The sequence below is a fragment of the Chelonia mydas genome, chromosome 1 (assembly GCF_015237465.2).
Source record: "Chelonia mydas isolate rCheMyd1 chromosome 1, rCheMyd1.pri.v2, whole genome shotgun sequence".
NCBI lineage: Eukaryota > Metazoa > Chordata > Testudines > Cheloniidae > Chelonia > Chelonia mydas.
In genome coordinates this window covers 28,275,873-28,292,321 of record NC_057849.1, presented here as the reverse complement: position 1 = coordinate 28,292,321, position 16,449 = coordinate 28,275,873, and the positions used below count along the sequence as shown (strand labels likewise).

Here is a 16,449-nt window from a genome sequence, read left to right as displayed (position 1 = left end):
CGCAGTTAACTACGCGATTAACACAAAAAATGAATTGCGATTAATCACAGTTTTAATCGCACTGTTAAACAACAGAATACCAACTGAAATGTATTCAATATTTTGGATGTTTTTCTACATTTTCAAATATATTGATTTCAATTACAACACAGAATACAAAGTGTACAGTGCTCACTTTATATTATTTTTTATTAGAAACATTTGCACTGTAAACAAGACAAACAAAAGCACAGGTGCCGACTCCATGAGTGCTTGGGGGGGAAAAATGTGGGTGCTAAGCAAGTACGGTAGTGCAATCTTTTTATCGTGAAAGTGCAACTTACAAATGAAGATTTTTTTTTTGTTATTTAACTGCACTCAAAAACTAAACAATGTAAAACTTTAGAGCCTACAAGTCCACTCAGTCCTACTTCTTATTCAGCTGATCGCCAAGACAAGTTTGTTTACATTTATGGGAGACAATGCTGTCTCCCTCGCTTCTTATTTACAATGTCACTTGAAAGTGAGAACAGGTGATCGCATGGCACTTTTGTAGCTGGCATTGCAAGGTATTTACATGCCAGATATGCTAAACATTTATATGCCCCTTCTCGCTTCAACCACCATTCCAGAGAACATGCTTCCATGCTGATGACGCTTGTTAAAAAAATGTGTTAATTAAATTTGTGACTGAACTTCTTGGGTGAGAATTGTATAGGGAGACCAGATGTCCTGATTTTATAAGTTTCAAAGTAGCAGCCGTGTTAGTCTGTATTCGCAAAAAGAAAAGGAGTACTTGTGGCACCTTAGAGACTAACCAATTTATTTGAGCATAAGCTTTCGTGAGCTACAGCGAGCTATAGCTCACGAAAGCTTATGCTCAAATAAATTGGTTAGTCTCTAAGGTGCCACAAGTACTCCTTTTGATTTTATAGGGACTGTCTCGATATTTGGGGCTTTTTCATATATAGGCACCTATTACCCTCCCACCCCCGTCCCGATTTTTCACACTTGCTATCTGGTCACCCTAGAATTGTATGTCTCCTGCTCTGTGGTTTTACCCAGATTCTGCCATATATTTCATGTTATAGAAGTCTAGGATGATGACCCAGCACATGTTGTTCATTTTAAGAACACTTTCACTGCTTTGACAAAATGCAAAGAAGGTACCAATGTGAGATTTCTAAAGATAGCTACAGCACTCAACCCAAGGTTTAAGAATCTGAAGTGCCATCCAAAATCTGAGAGGGATGAAGTGTGGAACATGCTTTAAGAAGTCTTAAAGGAGCAGCATTCCCATGTGGAAACTACAGAACATGAACCACCAAAAAAGAAAACCAACTTTCGGCTGGTGGCATCTGACTCAGATGATGAAAATGAACATGCTTCGGTACGCACTGTTTTGGATCGTTATCAAGCAGAACCAGTCATCATCAGCATGGATGCATGTCCTCTGGAATTGTGGTTGAAACATGAAGGGACATAGGAATCTTTAGCGCATCTAGCATGTAAATATCTTGCGACGTCGGCTACAACAGTGCAATGTGAATGCCTGTTCTAACTTTCAGGTGACACTGTAAACAAGAAGCAGGCAGCATTATCTCCTACAAATGTAAACAAACTTGTTTATCTGAGTGATTGGCTGAACAAGAATTAGGACTGGGTGGACTTGTAGGCTCTGAAGTTTTACATGGCATTCAAAAATAAAACTTTTTTTTGTACATAATTCTACATTTGTAAGTTCAACTTTCATGATAAATAGATTGCACTACAGTTCTTGTATCAGGCAAATTATGGGCCAAAGCCTACCACAATAAATGGAAACATTCCCACTGATGTTAATGCACTTTGGATCAGGATATAAGTGGCCTCTTCCCCACCAGGCCCACTACTCCTAAGAGTGATGGCTGGACTCTGGCAGCCTTAGCACTGGTGACAGGCAGGCTCATCATCTGCCCCTCTTAAAGTGATAGCAACATTGGAATCATCTCTCTGAAGACTTATACTAAATCTACACTGCAGGCTTCTTTTGACAGTGTGTAGTGTACATAGCTCGCCTCCCAGCACAGATATAAACAGCAGTGTTGATGGTGAGACATGGCTTAGGCAAGTAAACATACATCTGAATGGGCAGGTTGGGGGTGCGCTATGTAACCAAGTACATACCCTACATGGCTCTGCTTGCCCAAGCCATGCCTCCCTGTCTATACTGCTATTTTTAGCCACGTACTGTCCCAGTGCCTAAGCCTTTCCCTGCTGCAGGAAAAGACTCCAGTGGGGAAGCTACTGAAGCCTTTCGAAACTGCCAGAGCATTTTACTGAGTTGACACATACTGCAGCGTGAAGCTACACATACCCTGCATGCTGCTGAAAGTGGTGTGTAGTATAGACGTAAGCCTTAGGAAGACCACACTTGGTTCTTGGGAGGTTTTCTTCACAACCATAAGAGCTAGAAATGGGGTTGAGGTGGTTTGTTTTTTTGGTAGAGCTTGGATTCTACAGATGCTGAAGAAGCAGAAAAGAGTCCTACTCACACTGGATGAGTGAAATTTTCAAGGTCTCTTACTATATATTACCATGTAATTTTGATTATATATTTAGATAGCATACCTTGTGAGCCTTACTCTTTACAAATACGTAATAAGTAAAGGTTCCTGCCCCAAGGAGCTTACAAAGTGAGAACATGGGAGTAGTACTCCGTATAGTGAATAAGGAATATTCCTGTGAGTAAGGATTTACAAGTTAAAGCCCTAACTTATTATCAAAAGAACCAATGACAGAATATAATTATTTACAAAATACAGAGTAATTGGTGTAATGATGTTGTGCATTTGGTTTTAAAACTAGTCTAGGTAGCTAATTTCTGTAATAAGAGTTTCTATAATACTACAGGTTCTGATGCATTGTGAAATTCATTTACACAGGAGATTAGAATGTAATGCAAACAATACATTGAGACATAGCCAATAATCAACCTATAAACTGTATTGTTCTAACTTTAAAAGATACATGACATTATACCTTTCATGCAGACTTTTAAACAATCTGCGATATCAGTCCCTGTATTCCGAAGGACACAGCGAGAGAACCACCTAAAAATAAGTAGTAAGTTACTAAGCAACCATTACAATTGTGTTCTTCTGAGTTCTGCATTACTTTCACTCCACATTTCCTTTACTATTGGCTACGCTTCTCATAAATCATACAGCCATCACCTGAAACTACCAATAAAGGGAGGACTTTTCAAAGTAGGATAGCTTGAGGTGGATATGAAATCCAGATCCTGAGCAATGCAGTAGAACAGGTCAGACCTGCCTTATTCCCCTGGATTTATGAGCTACATTTTTCAAACTCGATGTCTAGTTAGCTCACACTGACTCCATTGGCAGATTAAGGTGTTCAAAAGCTATGAAAATTAGCTATTTAATGTCTAAAGTTGGCCACCCAAAATACTGAGGAATCTGAATTTAGAGGACACTTTTGAAAACTTGAGATTCAACCTCTTGTCCTTCTTTCCTTCTCTGTAAAATGCTTACATCTCTTACTGGGGTGTTGTAAGATGACTACACTATATTTGTGAGGCAATTCCAGATTCTCAGATGGAAGGTTCTATGTAAATGCTAATTATTAATTATTATTATTATTACATGCAGAGGGTGGGGTACACCAAAGAACTGGACTGAACATATATAGAGGGAACATTAACATCCATTCAGCACTGAGAAGTTGACCGACCACATCATGACAGCTTATAATGCAGCGCATCAGGGCTGCCAACAAGTCTTTCCAGGTTCAGAATTGTGAAGACACTATCATGCATTAATAAAATAGCTGACTTGGTTACAATGTTTGTTTAATTCTAGAGTTCTTCATAAATAAAGCTGTGTGGTTTCAATGGTTTAAAAATACACCCTTACTGGATTACTGTAAAAAAATAGCTTTACTTTGAAAAAATTAAGTTTGTGCTGGTTGCTGAATATACCCCCAAACACGTAAACCATCACAATATTTAACTTCATACAGACCTCTGAATGCAAAGAAATTTCTTTTTCTAACATTGAATTTATATCACAACAACAAAATTAAACTGTCACCATTCTATCTTCTGAAGAGTCTACAGACCGAATATTGTATTAACAAACACTTGCCCTGACACTGTATGAATTAAGGATTTGCAATCAATCCACTATTATTATACCAGGTCCAAACTCCAAAATGTTCTATATAAATAATAATATAAACATTATTTTATATGTATATAGCACCTTTTATCCTAAAGCACCCCATAAACTACTATACAAGTCATATACAGGTGTCACTTAATCTATCTTTGGGGCAAAAAAAAGGCAGCTGTTTAATACTAAGAGAGAAAGTGAAAAGAACACTATATCCAATTTAGTAGGCAGGATGTAATTACCTAATTTAGCAAAGACACCTGAGTTAACACCCATATTCTTCCAAAAAATTCCCTTGTCTTTCAGTAATACACGCGGCTGAATTTTACATCCTATCCAAAAACCAACACATTCACAGGCAGTGACTCTATGGGTGTTCCAGCCCTAGAGCATCCAGGGAAAAAATAATTAGAGGGTGCTTAGCACCCACCGGCAGCCAGCACCCCCCTCCCTCCCAGTGCCTCCCACCCGGATCAATCAGTTGTGGGGTGTGCAAGAGGTGCTGGGGGAGAGAATGGGAGGAGCAGAGCTGGGATGCGCTCAGGGCAGGGGGTGGAACTGGGTGGGAAGAGGCGGGATGGGGGTGGAGCGGGGGAGGGAAGAGGTGGGGCCTTGGGGGAAAGAGTGGAGTGGGGGCCAGGCCTGGGGCAAAGCAGTGGCAGGAAGAGGTGGGGCAGAGGCTTGGGTGGAGGGGTGAAGTGGAGGCGGGGCCTGGGACTGAGCAGGGGTTGAGCACCCCCAGAGAAAGGAGAAAGCCAGCGCCAGTGAGCACATCCGATGTGGTAGTAGAACCCAAGAGTCCCAACTCCCAGTCCCCTTGCTCACAACATTAAACACTGCCTTCCTTAATATTTATCAATAAACATTAAAGACCCACATGGTACTCTTGATCCACATATACAACTACTATCAGTATCAACTGGAAGTGATGCCTAGTGACCACGGGTGTGATATTGTCTTTAACGTGGAAGACACCTCAAATGGCTCATAACAGATGATCTTACATATCATATATCAATATCATATATATATCATATATCATATATTCTGCAATACTTAGGAACTGTTTGACTGATGGATGGAATAAGGGCATAAACTTGCTGTTGCTGAAGTTGATGGTAAAGCATTTATGGCTGATAGGCACAGGCTCATGTCTAAATGGCCATTTTTAAGACTTCTACAGTCTTTATGGATTTAAAACTCATTTGAAGTTATTTCACATTTGTTTTAAACTCTCGTTTTCTTTGGTGTACTTAAGGGATTACAAAGAAAAACACAAAATTATTGACTTTTAAAATAAATTATATTTAAACCATACTGGCTTGAAATGATGGTGGTGATTTACTAAGTCGGACTCAGTATGAAGTAGGATATTAAGTATGTATAAATGTACAGAAGTGAATGAATGATAATGACACCATTCTGCTAGTGGATGAATTTCTAGCATACACAAAATGGGAACAGCCTTGTAGTTTTGTAAATTATGCATCTCACTTTGTCAATTATCTGATTATCTTTTGCAATGTAGTAGGTGAAAAGTTAGAATGATTTTGTATAGAATAAAATGCTTTCCAACAGTTAAACAAAACATCCTCCTTCCACCCTGTGTTTGTAAATTGGAATTCTACTTATCTACATAAGAAAAATCTACTTCTAAATAGAGTGGAACACCTGAGATGGTGTGAGTGGTGATGCAGTATGCAGTAATACAACAATTCAGAGATTCCTGTGCTCCTCATTGTATCCTGACTACCATAGGCCTGATTCCCCCTCCCATTACTCCAATTTTACCACTATTTAACTCCACTGACTTTAGTAGAGCTACACCAGTGTAGTGTGTAGAAAATCAAGACAACAGATGACTTTATGTTTCAATGAATGAGCACCTGCTGGGTTTTTTTGTCAGCATGCAGGCCACTGTAGACCTTTTCCAATGTACTTCTATTACCATTGCTCTTATCAGTCACCACTGTTGAACAGCACATTGTCCACTAGGTACTGGTGTCCCCTCTCCGCTCTGAAGATAGAGCGCACCAACTCAAGTAAAGACGCCAAAGTCTTACACTTCGATACAGAGATTTTTAAGGCCAGAAGAGACCACTGTGATCTAGTCTGATCTCCTGCATAACACACACCACAGAACTTCCCTGAATTAAGTTCTGCTTCATGTCCAGTAGTTCTGATTGAACTAAAGCACATCTTTTAGAAAATCATCCAATGTTTATTTTAAAATCTCCCGTGATGGAGAATCTACAACAACGCTTGGTAAGTTGTTTCAGTGGCTAATTACCCTTACTGTTAAAATTCTGAATTTGTCTAGCTTCAACTTCCAGCTATTAAACTGTTTTATACCTTTGTCTGCTAATTTGAAGAGCCTTCACCAATCAAATTTCTGTTCCCCACAAAGTACTTACTGATTACGGTCAAGTCACCCCTTAACTCCCTCTCTTTGAGAAGCTAAACAGATGGCTTCTGAAGTATCTCACTATGCGGCATGTCTTGCAATCCACTAATCATCTCTGTGACTCTTCTTTAAACCCTCTCCAATTTTTCAACATCCTTCTTGAACTGTGGATACCAGAACTGGAAACAGTATTCTAGTAGCAGTCACACCAGTGACAAATACAGAGGTAATATAGCCTCCCTGCTACTCAATATTCTCATTTATACATTCAAGGATTGCATTAATCGTTTTGGCCACAGCGTCACACTGGGAAAGCTCACGTTCAGCTGATTATACACCATAATCCCCAAATCTTTTTCAGTCACTGCTTCCCAAGATATAGACTCACATCTTATAAGTATGGTCTATGTTCTTTGTTACTAGATATACGACCTTACATTTGGCTTTACTGTATTGACCTTACTATATTAAAAGCCATACATGGATTGTGCCCTGCTTACCAAGTGATCCAGATCGCTATGTATCAGAGACCTGACCTCATTATTTACCATTTCTCTTATCTGTCACCTGAAAACTTTAATCAATAATAATTTTATGTTTTCTTCCAGCCAGTGATAGTACCTTCTGTCCAAAGAACTCAAAATAGAAAGTAAGCCCCCAGACACCTTTCTGAGATAGGTAGGCATAATTATAGGATCCTTAGGAGTAGTAATAGTATAAAAGGCTTACCTTGTAATTTTTGAATTAGTGCTAGCCACAAATCCAACTATTGAGCTTCCCTTGTTAAGGGCATCTTTATTGACATCAATACCTATCACCATGAGTGATTTTAGCTGTGAAATAAATTTAAATTGAGAATAATTTGGTGATGCAATGAATTACCAATTATATACAGTACTTCAAATATACTGATTTTCAAAGCTTTACCAAATCACTTTTTGAAACAGTTAAAATACATATGGCATAGAGCCACACAACAGAGCAAAGCTAGAGTACTGTCAGATGAGACTATGCTATTTTCAATAAAACCCGCAAATCCTCAAGTTTAATTTTGTTAAATAAAGATATTTTAAACTCTGTTTAGATGAAGCACATTCACACCAATGCTAATGGATCACTTCAGACCGGATTTGCTAATTCTGTAAGGTCCTGACCTTGTGCCCACATTCTATATAGATCATTTTACCATGCCATCACAATGATATTCCAATGAGCATCAACATGACTAGAGTCTATAAAACATGATTCTTTCTTTCTCTCTTTTGCTCACTGGGGAAAAGCTGTTAAAGAATTAAAAAAATATTTTATGTATGCTGCTATGCGTATTTATTATTGAAGGCCAGGTCATAGTGTGCTTTCCACTTGGGGAAAAAAAGTGGTAAGACTTAAGGTGATTCTGAGAAGGAACAGATTGCTAAAAGACACTATCAACTTGGAATAATTGAATCAAAACTTTTGAATAAAATTCAAGTGTCAGAAATAACCACAATTTAGGACATCTGTAGGTGGGACTCAGGCTCTCTGTAATAGGTGGGAGCAAATATTTCACACAGTACTACTGGTGAAATTTAACTTTGTGTTATGAAAATAAGATTGTGTTACGTAACTTTTTTCTACCTATGCAAACTATGAAAGTGAAGAATGTTTCATTCTAAAGAGAGACGGAAATCCCCTCCTCAACCCCACAAAATGTTTGTAGTCTGATGCCTATCTCACCTAATTAAATTACAAGAGAATTCAAATACAAGGACTGCAAAGGTACTGTAGATACTTGGGTTTAATGCACCTATTTTTACAGTTATTTCTCATTACAGCAAGACCTCATTGCAAGGCTCAGACTCTCATACAACATAAGAAGAAGTAGAGATATAAATTCACATATAGAGCAAAACAGACATGGAGTTTTAGTGGGGTTGAAAAAGTATAACTGCACGGGAGTAACTCAGGGAAAAATTTGGTACACAGTTAACATTTTTATATCTTACTAAATAAGCCATAGACGGGAAGGAGAGTGATAGCAGAGAAGCATAAAGAATGAGCAGAGTTCTCTGGTTTATGATAAAAGAACACTCATTGTAAGGATATGGTCTTGCACTAAGAGTTAAGCCCGGCTCACTCAGTAAAGAATCTTGACACCTTTTATGAAGGGAAATCAGACTAAATGGAAGAATTTCAAAAGGAGCATAGGTGTCTCATGATGAAAGATCATACTAAATGAAATAAAGTAGTCCATTTCCTCCACTTAGTTCTGGCAACTGAATTTCAACATGCTGCCAAGCTGTTTTTATAATGACAAAGAAAATCAATGAATGAAGTAAATTTTCTTGTTAAAGTGAGTGCTAAAGATTAACCTGTTTCCCATTAATCATTAGATTGATAAAATATATATGAAATAAAGCAGTGTTCTGAATATTTTAAGAAATACAGAAGAACTCAGTTTAACCGAACCTCCATGTGGTGTGGAGCCCTGGGCAACTGCAACAAAAAGGTTGAGAAACACTGTTGTAGACAAGTCCCTATAATGTTCAGGGTTAAAGAGGAAAGAGTGTAAAAATGATCATTACCTGTACTTGTTTAAAATTCACATTGGTTTTCCTATTAATAAATGAACATACCATTATTTGCAAGAACTAGGGGTTTGTATATTCTGTCAAGTAGATAAGAAGTGTGTGTGTGGGGGGGTATGTTTTAATGCTTTTCCGGGAGTGGTCAGCTAGCTTTAAAGCAACTCTGCATCTTAAAATAACAGATAGAAAGCTCTTTGCCCATTCTCCTGATTATCCAAATTTTTGATTATCCAATCTGGTCCCAGTCCCAATTAGATCAGATAAACGGGGTTCCACTGGACGAGGCTTTCTTCCAGCAACTAACAGAAGTTACTAGATCGCAGGCCCTGGTTCTCATGGGAGACTTCAATCACACTGATATCTGCTGGGAGAGCAATACAGCGGTGCACAGACAATCCAGTTTTTGGAAAGTGTAGGGGACAATTTCCTGGTGCAAGTGCTGGAGGAACCAACTAGGGGCAGAGCTCTTCTTCACCTGCTGCTCACAATCCGGGAAGAATTAGTAGGTGGAGTAAAAGTGGAGGGGAACCTGGGAGGCAGTGACCATGAGATGGTCGAATTCAGGATCCTGACACAAGGAAGAAAGGAGAGCAGCAGAATATGGACGCTGGACTTCAGAAAAGCAGACTTTGACTCCCTCAGGGAACTGATGGGCAGGATCCCATGGGAAAACAACATGAGGGGGAAAGGAGTCCAGGAGAGCTGGCTGTATTTTAAAGAATCCTTATTGAGGTTACAGGGACAAACCAGCCCGATGTGTAGAAAGAATAGTAAATATGGAAGGCGACCACCTTGGCTTAACAGTGAAATCCTTGCTGATCTTAAACACAAAAAAGAAGCTTACAAGAAGTGGAAGATTGGACAAATGACCAGAGAAGAGTATAAAAATATTGCTCAGGCATGCAGGAGTGAAATCAAGAAGGCCAAATCACACCTGGAGTTGCAGCTAGCAAAAGATGTTAACAGTAACAAGAAGGGTTTCTTCAGGTATGTTAGCAACAAAAAGAAAGACAAGGAAAGTGTGGGCCCCTTACTGAATGAGGGAGGCAACCTACTGACAGAGGATGTGGGAAAAGCTAATGTACTCAATGCTTTTTTTGACTCTGTCTTCACGAACAAGGTCAGCTCCCAGACTACTGCACTGGGCAGCACAGCATGGGGAGGAGGTGACCAGCCCTCTGTGGAGAAAAAAGTGGTTCGGGACTATTTAGAAAAGCTGGACGAGCACAAGTCCATGGGGCCGGATGCGCTGCATCCAAGAGTGCTAAAGGGGTTTGCGGATGTGATTGCAGAGCCATTGGCCTTTATCTTTGAAAACTCACGGTGATCGGGGGAGGTCCCGGACAACTGGAAAAAGGCTAATGTAGTGCCAATCTTTAAAAAAGGGAAGGAGGAGGATCCTGGGAACTACAGGCCAGTCAGCCTTACCTCAGTCCCTGGAAAAATCATGGAGCAGGTCCTCAAGGAACCAATTCTGAAGCACTTAGAGGAGAGGAAAGTGATCAGGAACAGTCAGCATGGATTCACCAAGGGCAAGTCATGCCTGACTAATCTAATTGCTTTCTATGATGAGATAACTGGCTCTGTGGATGAGCAGAAAGCAGTAAATTTATTCCTTGACTTTAGCAAAGTTTTTGACACTGTCTCCCACAGTATTTTTCCAGGAAGTTAAAGAAGTATGGGCTGGATGAATGGACTGTAAGGTGGATAGAAAGCTGGCTAGATTGTCAGGCTCAACAGGTAGTGATCAATGGCTCCATGTCTAGTTGGCAGCCGGTATCAAGTGGAGTGCCCCAAGCAGGGCCAGTAAAAGGACGTTTCGCGCCCTAGGCAAAACTTCCATCTTGCGCCCACCCCCACCCCAGGAACCCTGCGGCAGCTCCCCGCTGCCCCCCTCCACCCTGAGGTGCCCCCTCATGGCAGCTCCCGTCCGCCGCTGCCCCCCCCCCCCGTGGCAGCTCCCCACCGCCCCCTCGGCCCAAGGAGCTGCGTGCGGCAGCACCCTTCCCCAGCTCATATCTGTTCCGCCTCCCCCCCGAGCATGCCGCCGCTTCTCCCGCCTCCCAGGCTTGCGGCGCCAATCAGCTGTTTGCCGCGCAAGCCTGGGAGGAAGAGAAGCAGAGCGGGGCGGTGCTCAGGGGAGGAGGCGGAGCAGAGGTGAGCTGGGGTGGGGAGCGGTTCTCCCGCCCCCCGTTACTTGCTGCAGGCGGCCCTCCCCGCGCCTCCCTGCCCCAGCTCACCTCCGCAGCCCTCAACCACTTGGTGCCCTAGGCGACTGCCTAGTTCGCCTAATGGTTGCACCGGCACTGGCCCCAAGGGTCGGTCCTAGGGCCGGTTTTGTTCAATATCTTCATTAATGATCTGGACGATGGCATGGATTGCAGCCTCAGCAAGTTTGCAGATGCACTAAACTGGGAGGAGAGGTAGATACACTGGAGGGTAGGGATAGGATACAGAGGGACCTATACAAATTAGAGGATTGGGCCAAAAGAAATCTGATGAGGTTCAACAAGGACAAGTGCAGAGTCCTGCACTTAGGACGGAAGAATCCCATGCACTTCTACAGACTATGGACTGAATGGTTAGGCAGCAGTTCTGCAGAAAAGGACCTAGGGGTTACAGTGTACGAGAAGCTGAATATGAGTTGACAGTATGCCCTCGTTACCAAGAAGGCCAATGGCATTTTGGGATGTATAAGTAGGGGCACTGCCAGCAGATCGAGGGACGCGATCGTTCCCCTCTATTCGGCATTGGTGAGGCCTCATCTGGAGTATTGTGTCCAGTTTTGGGCCCCACACTACAAGAAGGATGTGAAAAAATTGGAAAACGTCCAGCGAAGGGCAACAAAAATTATTAGGGGACTGGAACACATGACTTATGGAGGAGAGGCTGAGGGAACTGGAATTGTTTAGTCTGCAGAAGAGAAGAATGAGGGGGGATTTGATAGCTGCTTTCAACTACCTCAAAGGGGGTTCCAAAGAGGATGGATCTAGACTGTTCTCAGTGGTAGCAGATGACAGAAAGAGGACTAATGATCTCAAGTTGCAGTGGGGGAGGTTTAGGTTGGATATTAGGAAAAACTTTTTCACTAGGAGGGTGGTGAAGCACTGCAATGCGTTACCTAGGGAGGTGGTAGAATCTCCTTCCTTAGAAGTTTTTAAGGTCAGGCTTGACAAAGCCTTGGCTGGGATGATTTAGTTGGGGATTGGTCCTGCTTTGAGCAGGGGGTTGGACTAGATGACCTCCTGAGGTCCCTTCCAACCTGATATTCTATGATTCTGTGATTTTTAAAATGTGCAGGAGCCATCCCAAAATGATCAATTAAAAATCAGGGGGAGACGACAGAGCTTGATATGGAATTAATTGCTTATTGAATCTCCTACTGATGAATGAAAATGTTATTCTGTAGCGTGATCATTTATTTTACTTTTTACCAAGTTTCTGTGAAATCACTATTCAGGTTCCAGACAACACTAGGAAGAAAAAGAATCTCATTGTTGGTCTTAAGTCTGAAGCCACAAGGTGTTCAAGGACATGTAATTCCCATAAGTAACAATTAAATAACCGGCATTTTAACACTACAATTTGTGATGTCCAGACAGGACTTGCTTGATATAAACTTTGGCACCAATCCTGTTCTTTTTTCAGTCAGTCAAAATTTGGCTGCTGATTTCAATGGAAGCAAGTTTGGACCTCAAGAGCAATTGTACAGCCCTTACATCAGGGAGCTATTACTCACACAAGTAGACCCACGGAGGTCAAAAATATTATTAAGCCTCACTGCACTCCTGTGAGATACATAAATATTATTATACCAGTGTTAAATATGGATAATATGAGACATCTGGCTTAAAACTGTTTGTATAGTGCCTTGCACAATGGGACCCAAATCCTACTTCGGGTCATCAGGTATTATTTGTAATACCACTGCTATATCTAATGATCCCCTGTTCTAACCAATAGACCATACATCTTCCCAGAACATGTCCTTTTTTGTTGGAAAGCTTACATTTCTTTAATTCTATTCTTTTAAATCTCATCACCACTGAAAAAATACTGTCAAACTAAATGGCCTATTGATATGATCACATGAAAATAAAGCTTATTTAAAGAATTTTAGAGGCTTTTCCCCCATGGTTGGGCCATTGGGTCACAAATGCATGATTTCCTGCCCAGAAATGTGGATCAAAGAAATGCTAACGTTGGACATTTGTTTGTATACCTTCATAAAACATGGATATGTTTCACAATACTGTACCTTGTAACAATCTTTATTGTAAACAAGAAGTGCTCAGATTTCTGAGTATGCACAGAGAGATACTATAATGTGAAAATGATCTTGATGGGATTAAATACACCAACATTTTGTGAAGTCAACGGATCAAGAGTAAGTATCCTGCATCATTAACACAGGGCCCAATCTGGGGCAATCCTTCCTCACGCTGAGGAGTGGTTTCTCGTGTGAATTATTGTTGCTTAAGTATTCTGAGATCCTCAGATGAAAAATGTCAACAAAGCACAACTTATACCATGCTAAATCAATTTCAGCTAGAGCTAAGCATTTCTGACATACCAAAGACTAGTTAACATAAATGGTTGAACAAGTTTTGCTGTGATAAAAACAAACATTTTAAACAAATTACTTACAGGGATCTCTACTGCCCATAGCTCCCCTCCGAGTTTACAGATAATCTGCATTGCGATTTTCGTGGCAACACTCATCATCATGCCCTGCTTGTTCAGAGTGCGTGCTAGTACACATTGGCTTGGTACAGGTCGGTCAAGGCTCAGGAACTTTTTAATAGAATCATAACAGTCCTTCTGATTGGAAGACAGTACACACATTACCTAAGTAGAAGAAGGGGAGAACAGTGGTCAGTGTTCTACTTCCGCAGATCTCTCCTTACACTTTGATACATTTCACCCTCTTAACAGACATACAATTTCTCCCACAAATCTGAAGAATTTATAAAGCCAGACTAGCTTGTTTTTCCTGCAAATCTCTTGCTCCTGTGAGTTCACGATTGGAAAACTGACATCCACAGATAAAGGCTTATATACATTTTTTAAATGGACCACATTACACTTACTGATTGATTAACTATAGGCCAAATCCAGCTAAAACCAGTGTAAACTGAGGGAGCAGAGATATTGGCAGATGTGTTCTCTTCTCTAGGAATTCTGCCAAATGGGAGAGGGTGCCTGTGAGAGAGTACTAGTTGCAGGATTCTGGTCACTGAGGTTGCTGTAGCACAGAGAAAGTGGCAGACTTAACTGGAATCAACCTATTACTGGTGGGGATTACTGACACTTGGTGGGCTAATAAAGTAATTGGCTTAGTAATGGGAGGATATATAGTCAGGAGGAACAGGAATTGTGTGTGGGGGGGCATCTTAAAGGGTGAGCTGGGTGAAGGAGAAAGCTGTTTGGAAGGCTCTCCCTGCTGTATACCTGTGCTACATCCTGCCCTGTTAAGAAACAGGGGATTAAAGGTATACATGAGGTAGAAAAAGTAAGTGTGTGTGTTTATGACAGAAAGACCACAAAAACAAGCTAGAAGGGCTGCTCACTTGGTAGCTAAAAAAGCATCCGCTGACAGTGCTGTTCTGGAAAGAAGCAGTGCATGTCCTGAGTTAGTCATGCCTCCTAATTGGAAAGTCATCCTTTGGGGTTATGGTGTATTATCTGCTGCTGTAGCCAAGCTGCTGATAGTGTTCTCAGAGAGACTCTGCTCTGCTGATTCCACAGGGAGAAGAGGCTCTCTATGCTTTCTCTCCTCTCCCCCCACCTTCCTTGCATATCAGAAGACTGGATTTAGCCCATCGAAAGCATCACAAAGCAATGCTTAACAAACATATACACACCAGCTGTACTTCAGGATTTACATGCTGTTGCACTGCTCGCAGGAATGTCATTGGGCTTTCTTGTACTTGTACTCTGAACAAAAACATATAAAGCCATTTAAACATGCACTAACTTTGCAAATGTCAGTTCACTGTACATCTTTAGAAGCATTATTAACAGATTTTCCACAAAGATTAAAAGGTTTTTCATATTTGACTAGTTTGGAATTAATCAGTAACCAATGACAAAGGATGTGTCTACCAAAACTAATACTCAAAATTCCATCCATTGCCTAAAAGAGGCCGCATCTGTGTTAAGACTAGAGTTGGGCAAATCATTGATTTGGGGCGGGGGGGCGGGCGCTGATGGTTCATTATCCTACTCCACAGAATCTGACATGGAGGTGAAGAAAGTCAAAAGAGAGGCAATACATATTTGTGGGAGATAGGAGAACACAGGTCCTAGGACTAGCATCACAGTCAGCTCACTGAGAACATATGAAAGTAGCATGGTTGCAGAAGTCTATGTTGCAATCAAGGTTAAGGAAAAATGTGAATTAGTTATTTCCTTTTAAAAACAGGGTGTCTCTCAGCTGCTTGAAGTGAACTTAACACCCTATAGAATCACTCATCATATCACAGGATCAGCTTCCTGAAGGAATAACCCTGACAATGCCATATGAAGTCTAACCGCCCTTCAGTTTCACTCTCAAGAGATGCTCAGTTTTTGCATAAGTAACTCCCGCTATCTATAGGAGTTAAATATGTATATAACAAAAGAACAAGAAAAGTGAATATAAAATCATTGAGGAAACAGATCTGAACATATTACACATCACTATCCAAAGAAAAGACTTTGGAATCTGTCCATAGCTGGCCAGCTAAGAATTTTCCCAGTGGCATGGACCTCATAACTAGAAACTAACTGACATGGGCTGGCTTTTATGCTACCTTCCTGGCCTAGGAGGCCACGCCAAAGAGTGGGAGAGGGCTGGTTTAGGGGCATGGCCAGAACATGGGTGTACTCAGGCCATTCTCAACTGTTGAATGGTCCCTTGGAAGCTCCTGCCATCTGGCTTAGGTTAAAATAACCCCTACACTGCTCTAACCTAAGGTGGGTGACAGCTGCACAAGGCAGAAGATCAGGGAGCATGGCTCCAACAGACCCGTACTCTCGAGCCAAGTAGATCTTGACATAGAAGAGAATCTGGCCCAAAGTTACTACAGAACAAAAAGTATTAATATTTTAGTTTATCAAGGTGGTAGTTTAATGAGAATCCAAAAATGTTACTTTTCCTTCACAATGCAGATTTAGTAAACTAAGCAATAACCTGGTATACAGCGTAAGATATGTCTGTTGAAAGCTGCTTACATTAAAATGCAGCTTTTTGTAAAACTAAGTTTACTCTTGCTTTGTTTGCATTAGATACCTTAAAATATGTAGGAAAGGCTCCTATGGCCTCAGTCAAGTCTTGCAGTTT

The 16,449-nt window shown here is 41.1% G+C and overlaps 1 protein-coding gene across 5 annotated transcripts in view; it reads right to left on the bottom strand.

Moving 5' to 3' along the window:
- PIWIL4 (piwi like RNA-mediated gene silencing 4) overlaps nt 1–16,449 on the bottom strand; it is an 81,839-nt gene that overhangs the window by 27,419 nt on the left and 37,971 nt on the right. For 4 of the 5 annotated variants that reach the window (XR_006285952.1, XM_043529133.1, XM_043529153.1 and 1 more), the window contains 4 exons: nt 14,990–15,062; nt 13,773–13,973; nt 7,288–7,391; nt 3,001–3,071 (listed from right to left, as the gene is read on the bottom strand). Coding sequence is in view for 4 of the 5 variants with exons in the window: in XM_043529133.1 (XP_043385068.1) it covers nt 3,001–3,071; nt 7,288–7,391; nt 13,773–13,973; nt 14,990–15,062 (449 nt within the window). In the remaining variant the exon portion in view is untranslated. The remainder of the gene's footprint in view (nt 1–3,000; nt 3,072–7,287; nt 7,392–13,772; nt 13,974–14,989; nt 15,063–16,449) is intronic. The other variant, XM_043529144.1, reaches the window with a different exon arrangement.